Source organism: Diadema antillarum, unplaced genomic scaffold (assembly GCF_040938485.1).
Source record: "Diadema antillarum isolate AM-2024a unplaced genomic scaffold, OU_Dant_1.0 seq00000833_RagTag, whole genome shotgun sequence".
NCBI classification, from domain to species: Eukaryota; Metazoa; Echinodermata; class Echinoidea; order Diadematoida; family Diadematidae; genus Diadema; species Diadema antillarum.
Genome location: NW_027271709.1, coordinates 406090 through 417298, shown reverse-complemented (window position 1 = coordinate 417298; position 11209 = coordinate 406090). Strand labels below are relative to the sequence as shown.

The following is an 11209-nucleotide window of genomic DNA, read 5'->3' as shown; positions in this document are numbered from 1 at the left end:
GATCGTCTAGGAGATAGGGTGCTCTATTATGACACGGATAGCATCATTTATGTCGAAAGAGGACATATTCCCGACGAATGGTCGCCTCCCTTGGGAGATTACCTCGGTGATCTTACTGATGAATTGGATGGTCGTTATATTGTGACTTTTGTGGCAGGGGGGCCAAAATCTTACGCTTATCAATTGAACGATGGTAGTACTGTGTGCAAAATCAGAGGGATCACTCTAAATTACAAAAATTCCCAAGCCCTGAATTACAATGTCTTGAATCGCATGGTGAAAAAATTGAATACCAAAGAAACTTACAAAGTAACGGTCACCGATAATCATCACATCACGAGAGATATCAAAAGACAGCGCATTTTGTCTAAACCACTCAGCAAAGACTACCGCATTGTTTACGACAAGAGAGTCATTCAAGATAACCTGTTTACCGTGCCATACGGATGGGTTCCCCACGAATAATAATATAAATCATACCTCTTAACAACAAGAAAGGCCATTTCGGCGTATGCCTCTCAAGAATGATGAACGTGTCTGATTCTCGCGCACGGGTGAACGAGGGGGAGGAGGAGGTAATAGGGGAAGTGGAGTATCCGGTAGAACTCACGGAACGTGACATTTTGACAGTTAAGCGAAATATGCCTTGGAAATCAGTTTTTCTATCTGCTTTCCTAACCCTTCTTTTTGTAGTCACCTTTAGTTTAACTTATCATTCGGAAGAAAAAATCTTAAAACTCCTCCAAAATGGTGTAATTCCAGATACTGAACTCTTTAAGCCTTTACGTTCATTCTTTTTCAACGCATCCAACATCCTGGTTTAGCTATTAAGACGCAACACTAAATAATGTCCATCTCATCAGAGTATAAAATAGACTGCGATGACACTAAACCGCGTTAGTTCAGACGCAATTTCTCGAAAGAAGAGGGGAAAAACACTGTCATCGTCATGTCGTTAAAATTCATTCATCCATTTACCTGCATAGTGGCAGGTCCCACGGGGAGTGGTAAGACAGTATTTGTCCGGAAAATTCTAAACTCTCACCGCGAGATGATCGATCCGCCTCCAGAAAAGATAATATGGTGTTACGGGGTTTATCAAAAAGCTTACGAAGAGATGATGCGAGAAATGCCTTTTGTACAGTTAATAGAAGGCATACCGGGCAATCTGGACGAGCTGATAGATCCTACATTTTGTAATCTTATTATCATGGATGATTTAATGTCGGAATGCGGTAATGACGCGCGAATCACCAATTTGTTCACTCGCGGTTCTCATCATCGCAACCTCTCCGTCATATTCATAGTACAAAATCTTTTTCACCAGGCCAAAGAACTCAGAACCATCAGTTTTAAACAGTCATTATCTGATTGTGTTTAAGAACCCCAGAGATAAATTGCAAATTGCTCATCTAGGTAAACAACTATACCCGGGGCGTGGCAAATACTTGCAAGAAGCGTACCAAGATGCCACTCGTTATCCTTATGGATATTTGTTGATTGATCTAAAGCCCGAAACGCAGGAAGAGTATAGATTACGTAGTAAGATATTTCCTCCCGATTTGACCGTTGTGTACGTTTGTAAAACGTAAGATCAGTGAATTACTCTCTTTTGTGCATCACGATAATACGTGGTGGTTGATTGTGACTGGCAGGTAGCCATAAAATAGACGTTTGTAGCATTTTTGCGTCACTCTTTCAATATGTCTCGTAGATTAAAGAACCACTTGCCGGAGCTGCAAGTCTTGAATAAATGTAATTCTAAACAGAGAAAGGCTCTTTTAGAATACGCCAACAAAGATCTCATTTTATGTCTATCCGAATGTTGCGCAAACTGCTTAAAAGGTAACGTTCAATTAACTAAGAGCCAGAAGAAGGCATTATCGCGGCACAAGAAAGAGCTGCGCTTCGTAGGTAACAAACGCAATGATTATAAAGCTCGAAAATCAATGTTAGTCCAGAGAGGAGGTTTTCTCACATCTCTGCTGGGACCTATTTTGTCAATGTTATTAAAATGATGTATTTTCTAATCAAAGTGATACTAATAGATTAAGTTTAAGGTGTCGAACGAGTGTATGATTGTCAGAATCGATTCTCTTTGTTAAACTTATTGGTACTTGTCATGGCTAATAGTAGTAGTAGTAGTATGCAAAACACCAAGAAAATGATATTGGTGCCTCACGATTTTGCTAGTTCTTTGCAAAAAGTATCTCCACAGCGTGAAACACCCACGGGTAAAGCTCTGTCTATATTGGACGAGTCTATTCGTGATGTGCTAGAAAATCACACCTTATCGGATAGAGAAAAATTGCAAAGATACAATGACATCTTGTATAGATACTTGCAATTGCAAAAGCAAAACAGTCGGAAGAAGCGATCGAAGTGCTCTTAGGAGAGCGACACGCAGATACCCATGATCCGACATCTACAAAAGCACAGTCCGACGAATTGTCTGACCATCAATACGCTACCTTGAAGGAGGATGTGTTAAAGATTTTACCCCCCTCGGTAAAACATCGAGGGAGTTTGTTATTAGATCATTTACTGCAAAAGAAAGACAGCACCGACTGGCTGAATAAAAATAGAGAGTTGATCGTTGGTGATTCCATTGTACCAGGCTCAAATGTAGTAGATCTAATATACGATGTCATGAGGGTACGCAATACGCACGAACCAGCGGGTTGGAAAGAATTTCTTAAAATTCTGATCAATAGCAATACGCCCGAATCACTTATTGTCAATACGGCACGACGCAACGCAATGCAAGACATGAAAATTAAAGGGTTCATACCTACGTCTGTAGACAAGAGGGTTACTAAGAAAGGGTCTAAGAGCGCAAGCTCAATGATGATGATGACTACACGTGCAAAGAAAAAAAAGAAGAGAACTCTACCTTTCAAGTGGGAAAGTCTCTGAATTATTGTGACCTAATGCATTGAGATTTGAGAGAAATGTGTTTATGATAATGAATAGTATAGTATTTTCTTGACGATAAATGTCTAAGCTAATGTTACTGAATACGTTGATACATCAAGACAATTGTTGAATGTGTATTGTGTTATATCATTTTTATATTATCTTTCTCGTCTTAACCCTACCGCGTCTCGGTAGAATAAGAGGAAACGAATGCCCATGATAGGTCACACATATTGATACCATACATGTATCGCAACGTTTTTATGCTCCTTCGCCGTGTATTGTTTGGTGTAATGTTTTGTTATAGGATAGATTACAATTGATGCCTTACATGCATCGAAACGATTTAACGAGAGTACAACGGTACCTATTGACTTTTATGACACTTGTGTACGATCGTCAAGTTTTATGTGAAGACGACTGATTTTTTTTTTCAGCCTACCCGATGGTATTGTGAAATGACGTTGGTAATGATTATCATAATCATATTTTATGCATTCACTGAATGTTACAATACATAACGAACCTCTACGTAAGACGTGTACACGTGAATTCAAGCAAGATGAAGACAAATGAATATGAATTGTAAACGCTTTATTTATTTATTGAGACCACAATCGTGTATTATAGTCAAACATGTACAGACAATAAATCTACCATGTACAGCGTATAAAACTTTGCAACTGTATCACTCTTGTCCGAGTCTATGCTACACATTCTATAATCTTATAGACTAAGCTGCAATAATTCCCACAACCGAGGTTTTGCATGTTTGCGTGTGTGTGTGTGTGTGTGTGTTAGTGTGTGTTGATTAATACTGTAAGACTAATACATTATAAACGTGTAGCTTATGTGAAGTTGTGTATGTGTGCGTGTATGTGTGTGTGTGTGTGTGTGTGTGTGCTGATGTGGTTAGGTTAATACATTATAGCGTGCAAAAATTTACATTTACTATATATATATATATATATATATATATATATTATTGTTAACATGCAACACCATAAACTCTATAAGATAAAAAAATAACTATACAAATAGTCTTCAGGTTATAACATTCACGCCGTAATTCTTAATAATATCAACTATCACAGAGACAGAGCTATACATCATACATTTTGAGCATACAATATCTACGCCTGACTTTATGGCACCTATGTACATAAAAATCTTAGCAATATAATCAGAAGATACATAGCGTAATATACCTACGTGTGTGTGTGTGTGTGTGTGTGTGTGTGTGTATTTGAGATTTTATTTTCTTGACAAGACAGTACGATTTATATTCTACGAATATACTTCTTACTGATACCATCATATCAGACAATGACATTATTCTACACGCGTGTGACATTGCTAACAGAATGCAAGTTACTATATCGCGGTCAGTTAAATAGGATCAAGTCACGTCACGACATAATCATTACAGTGTACAAGACGACACAGGGAGAGAGAGAGAGAGAGAGAGAGAGAGAGAGAGAGAGAGAGAGAGAGAGAAAGAGCTATATCTTATACGTACAAACTACGAACATATATGAACAGCTTCGCGGTACTTATGAGGGTACCAAAGACAACACGCTTCGTTAGGTTATTATGTAACAGTACAGTCAGACATCTAATTACTACGGCATGCTTTGACGTACCACGTTAGAACCAGCATATCTTTCATAGCATAGCATCTATTTCAACATCCACGACTTTGCTATTTGATTGTACAGAAAATTCGCATCTACTAGTGGTGGCTGAGAGTGTAAATAATTGTTGATGTAATGGTACACTCTCTGATCATTCTGCCCCCGTGTGCGAGAATTAAATTCAGACAAAATGCTACTCATCGAATCACCTCTGGCTCTACGTATAAGATAATAAAGACAGTACTGCCCGCACACTGTAGACCAGCTGGATTGTACCGATTTTCTATTGTACGTCCACACATCGGCATTGGCATTCAAAAACTTGGTAAAGTAGGGTGAACATAAAGTAGGGTGTCTACCATATGAATCAAAAAATTCACCACGCCCTCTACTGTCGATGTAAATAGCAATCCAATGAGAACCTATTTCTCTGTGACCATCTACATTCGCAATCAATGACACGGTTTTTTTCTCAGCCTCTCTTCTTCTTTTTCTTCCATTCCTTCTTCTTCTCGTGGCTAAAACTGGTAATTTATCGGCGGGAAAAACACCAACAAAAGTCCCGTTTAGTTTGGGTTCTTTCTGAACAACTCCCAAGAGTTCACGCGTGTTCATCTCGACAGATATCTAATTACCATAGTCGAGAGTGACATTACGATTACGATCAATTTCTAAGATAGATTCAAATTCGGAATAAACGACGACATTCACAGTTTCGGACAGGGGAGAAGCAAAAGTCAATTCCAGTCGAACTGATCCGGAAGTCTTGGGTTGAAAGTAATCGTCGGTCGACAGATCTGGGGTCAAATCAAAGGCGTAGAGGGCGTATCCCTTTCCGTAGTCGTCCCTAGTGATATGATTTCCCTTGTCGTGAAACATACTATTGGTACCAGAAAACAGAGTCTGATAGGCCAAGATGTAATTGGGGGAAGATCCAGTAAACTGAGGACGGAGCGGTTTCCACGGTACTTGTTCTGAATTAGCATACAACGCTATGTAATTCAGGTCATAATGATGAAAATTGAAGGGATTTCTGGCGTAAGATCCATTGTAAGCCGTGTTACTGACACAACCAATCACCATTCGCTTGGGAATCTGTCCTATAACCAGGCTCTCTCGGGTAAAAGACAACTGTCCTTTGGGAATTGAAAAAGAGGTTGTCACGACTCGTCTGATAGGATACTTGGCCGTTTCCGTTTCCAATGTTTTAGCGTGCAGTAGCGATGTGGTCGGGCTCAATTTCACGCGTCTCACCAAGAGACTGGCTTCGGTGATTTTGACTTTGTAGCTTGCTTCAGGGGTAGACGACATGAGACTAAATGCGTTCTTGCTGCGATGAAGTTTGAATTTAATGTCCACCCCTCCCATAATCAACCGATCTTGGAACGATGCATCCACGTGTAGCCTTCCTACCATGTCTACCGTTTTAGACAATTTGGTAAACTCGTGGCGTTTATTCAGCCCTTCGTTGGTATTACTCGAGGCCAGAGGGTCATTGATTTCCATATATCCCGCCGTGTCTTTGTAAAACAAGGACGAAGTTAGCTGCGACAATTTTGCATCACGACCGTAGGTGAGAAGATTTTCGAACATAGCTCTATAAGGATAGGTGTTCGTGGAAGGGGTGACGAGTGTATCGTTGAACATCACATCTACCTCGCTGAAGAGCGAATGTAGAAAAAGATTGACTGGTGCTACAGAAGATTCATCGGTGAGGGCGGTACCATCCGCATTAACAACTTTCGCCTTGAGATGTAGCAGCGTTTGAGAAAGATCGGTATACTCTTCCGGCGAACTTTGCAGATGAAATTGTATGGGCGTGGCATCGGCTATGCTCGTCACGGGGAAGAACTCGACCCATTTTCCTTGCTCTATAGTCGTCTGAGTCGGGGGGATGCTGAACAGGTCAATTTCCGATTTAGAACAGTCGCACGATAACTTGTGTAGCTTTTCCATTATGCCCTCAACTTTAGCTTTCACTCTCTGTCTTCGGTTAAAAATAGTAATAGAGTGATCAGGACCGATCAAAAATATCGTTGCTTCTTTTCACCGGTCGAGAGCCAGTGTAAATGAATGCCTTCTTCTTACGTCTGGTCTTTTTATTCACTTTCTTGTCATTCTTCTTCTTCGTCTTTCTTTTCACAGGAGGTGCGTCCATACTCTCGACCAATCGACGTTTAATTTTTTTCGCTTGTGCGGCCGAAGCAGTTTTCAAACTTTTTCCCGCCATGACATCTTGAGCTACATTAACACCTGTTTGCAACGCTCTTTTCCCCAAGTACTTTGTACCAGCTTTCAGGAGTGGTACGGCCGATTTCCAGATACCTTTAAGCATACTTCCCAGCCCATATCCCCGTTGCACTCTCGCCCCTCGAAAATAGGGCAGAGATCCACTCCCATACTGGGGATGAGACCACACTTGTTCTCGATGGCGCGGCATTACACCGTTAATGTAGATAACGACAAGCTCTAAAATGGAGTTTAATTACCAACTTTCCGGACTGAAATGGCACTTTTTCCCCAAAGTCACTTCTTATATCAACTTGTATAGTGTCTATGTATTTTGATTTTACGGGCAGATAGTGAGGGGTTTGGTAAGTAAACGTGACGATCTCACCGGCCCTTCTGTGGGGAACGGGAACAATTCTCAGGAGAGGGGCACTGATGTCACCCACGGGCTGATTGCAAATCACGTCCGTATACAGATAAAGTGTATTGATCCCCCCATTCACGTTCGGAGAAAAAGGCGCCTGTGCGTGACCGCGAATGATACCGCGGGGAAATCCCAACAGGTAACCTAATCCCTCGCTTAACTGTATGGCGCTGACTTGATCGAAATCAAAAATAACTTTGCCCGAGCTCGAATCGCGTTGTACAGTGAAGTTGTTACGAAATCGTTCAGGTAGAGCAGCTGTCAGTGCCTCGCATATACTACCTATATCTTTGTAATGTCCTTCAGGTATAACGCAATGGCTGACCACCTCTTCGGACAGTAGAAATTGAAATGTGTTGTTCGTAATATTCACGTTATACCAAGAATAGGGATAAATTATTTCCACCAATGCCACCTCCCACTGCGCGTGAAATATGAGCGGCGCGGCCAATTTAGTCTTAAAACTGGTGACTGTATTATCCGGAAAATAATCGAACGAACTATTACTGGGTAGAGTCACGTAAAATTGTTCCTCGCCTTCCATACTGATTCTTTCGTCAAAATGATGCCCTCCCTCAATTGCGATAGGTTTTATCGATGTTATCTACCCAAGCATTAAACGTGTCTGGATAGCCTAGAAATTTCACGAAATATTCGGTTTTACCCCCTCGCTTTCGCCGTCTCAGTATCTTTTCCACCCTATACATGTCCGCCTTGTCCTTACGCACCCTCTGCAATTCAGGTTCGTAAAATGTACCTTTCAATTGTTCGTTATTATCATCGGTTAAATGATAGACGGGTAAATCACGATGTTTACGACCAGACACTGTGTACACTTCCTCTGTCCAGTTGGGGAGGTACCCCTTTTCAAAAGTTCGTTTCATCTTACTGATGCGTACTCTTTCACCTTTTTCGTAGCGAGGTCTGTTTTGTTTACGTAATGCCCATGATTGATCACCATACAATCGCTGCCAGATGATACCTTCATTTTTCTTGGTGACGAGCACGGGTTTTGTTTTGATCGAACGGTGCTGGGCATTATTGTAGGCTCGGAGGAGTTTCGGGAGTATGCGGGTATACTTCAACGTGTTGGAGTGAGTAAAATATTTCCACATCTTTTCTTTCAACGTTCTGTTAAAACGTTCGACGACACTAGCCTTGGTTTCGTTTTCAGTTGTAAAAAACTCAATGTCTTTCTCTTTCAAGAAGGCTTGAAATATTCTGTTGGTAAATTCAGTGCCTTTGTCCGTTTGAATCTTTAGCGGAGACCTCTGCGTTTTGAAGATAATTTTCAGAGCACTGACCAAGCTTTTGCCACGTTTGTCTTTGATGGGCACTACCCAGGCAAATTTAGACAAAATGTCTATACATGTAAGGAGATACCTATACCCCGAATTGTAACGGGAGAGCGCAGACATATCTACCAAATCCATTTGCCACTGATCATCCATACCGCCAACAATGACTCTGCTTCTACTAAACCGACGTCTGGCCGGTTTGTGCAACGTGTAGGTGTCAATACCCTCTAACCATTCTCGTATTTGTTTCCTACTTAAGCGATATCGACCATCTTCTCGCACGAACTTGTACAATTTTTCTACCCCGCCAAAACTGGCTTCGTGTTCTGGATTGAAATAAATGTCATTCAGATATCGATTCATGTTCTCTCGTGTCACTCTTAACGTGTCAGTGCGAGCACGTCCACAATACCTATATACTCCCACAAAAACAAATGTTTATCAACTCTGTCTCAATACTACGTATTTATCGTGACAGTCATATTCTATATTCAGTCACTGTCTCATATGCCCGTCGGTCATCAGAGTACACCTCTTACCCTCACATTTTACAGTAGACGATACTGTTTCACTCGCTTAGACTTCGTCCAGTCATTATGATATACTGTTTCACTGACTGTCTGCTATGACCGTCGGTCACTGTCTGATATGTCCGGCGCTCATCAGTGCACACTTCGTACCCGCACATTTCTTCATCACATTGCTCTCGTTCCTCCAGCAGACGATACTGTTTCACTCGCTTAGACTTCGTCCATTCATGATATACTGTTTCACTGGCTGTCTGCTCTGACCGTCGGTCACTGTCTGATATGTCCGGCGCTCATCAGTGTACACTTCGTACCCGCACATTTCTTCCTCACATTGCTCTCGTTCCTCCAGCAGCTCTACGGGCTTTATCCCGTCAAAACAAATTTTTATCAACTCAGCATCAATACTATAAATTTATCGATACATTCATAATTTTCTTTTTCTCACTTTCTGATTTGCCCGCTCCTCCCTATTTTCAAGGCTACATTATTACTATAAGCTCTCTGACCTCTCCAAAGTACGTGACCTGATTTTCAACAAAATACATAGCGATACTATTTTTATATTTATTACTCTCATTTTTTCCCATTTTCTCGGAAAAATCAAGGTCGAATTATTACTATCTAGACGAGCTATACTACTAACGTTGCCTTCATTGTCTTTTCTGCACGTCACGCAGTCTGTAGTGATGCCAGGCAGCGTGCTTATGTGCTTCTTAGTATGGCATCACAAAAGAAGTTTGCTACAGCTGCCAACCCCCTCAGTCAAATCATGAGCTGAACTGTGATCGGACCACTGACTACAGTGGATAGGACTTCTTCAGACTCGGGGAAATGGGTCAAAGCATAAGCGCTAAAGAGGAGTCGATAGCATAGGTCTCTAAAGGAAACTTGCGCCGTGCACCCGCGTACGCATTCGACTAAACCACCAGGACCATGTGCCTTTAAGCCACTGTACATTTCATATTGCATCCAAAATATCTGTAGAGACATAAGATTTTTTTTTTTCTTTCAAAGGACAGTTTGGTACCTTACATTCCCTGAGGTATCTGAAGATCTTCCCAAAATACAAAAATGACAGAGAAAAAAACACAGGAAAAAAATGCAGTGTAAAACTCAAAATTCAAAATGTTAAGTGTACGTAATTGCAAAGTTTTGCAATATTGAAGGTGCACAGATGATACTTATAAAAGAAACAGTAATACTGATAAAACTGAAGGAATTTCTACCTGCAGGTCAGTTACCATATATTCTTTCACATTGTAAAAGCAGTTGATCATACTGGGACTTTCTTTTCCATTGTCGATACACAAGGGTGTACATGTTAACATTGTGTTTGAAAGTGCCGATTACACTGCAGGTGTAATAAGTACAATGTATATCATGCTGATAGCATTCCTGAACACATCACTAGGACAATAAAATCCAATTTTCTAAGATATATGCAGTGTGTATCAGTCTACCTGCTGTACTCACTTTATCTGTGTGCCTCCATTTTTCTTTATGCTGTTCCACTGTAATATATTGTTCACCTATTTATACCTTACAGTTCAAATGTACCTTCAGCCTCATTCATTCCTTCAAAGTACACAGTGTAATTTAATAGTTTCAGTATGAAAAAAAAATCCAGTAATGGCTGTATACATTGTACATTACAATCTTCAGGTAAATTGTATTTCTATGTGCCTGATTACACAGTTGCAATGGGTTGATTGCCATGACTACACAATAGTTACCTGGTAAAGGTCAGAGGGCTTATCAGCAACCTCTGAAGGGAGGGGTGGGAGTCCTGGCAGACCCCGCGTCTGACTGCAGCTCAGCATGGGTGTATGGGTCAGCTGGAGAAAGCAGAGGCAAAAACATAAAAACTTAAAGACACTGCTAATCTATTCTTAAAGTACTGTTTATTCAGCACAACAACAAAAAAAAACACTTTTAAGACAAAAATCAATTTCTTAAAGCTCACTGGCTGCATAGGTACATTGATTACTTTTGCTGCAGTTGTTAGAGGCAAAATCCGCTGTAGTCTTGCAGGGGTTGCACCAGATGACACTGATGTTAAAAATAAACATCTACACTTTATACACCACTTTCTTTCTGTAGATCTACCCAACTCCCCCTTCCCCTCCTCCCCCCCCCCCCCCCACTAAAAAAGGGGGAAGTATAGGTACCTAAATTAAA

General features: G+C 40.8%; 1 protein-coding gene across 1 annotated transcript; it reads right to left on the bottom strand.

Moving 5' to 3' along the window:
• Window positions 1-5804: 5804 nt before the first annotated feature.
• Window positions 5805-6506, bottom strand: LOC139740089 (uncharacterized protein F54H12.2-like; the record flags this gene model as incomplete). Its single annotated transcript, XM_071650677.1, has 1 exon — window positions 5805-6506. A coding segment is annotated over exon 1 (702 nt), but the record flags the coding sequence as incomplete, so codon positions are not given.
• Window positions 6507-11209: the final 4703 nt, after the last annotated feature.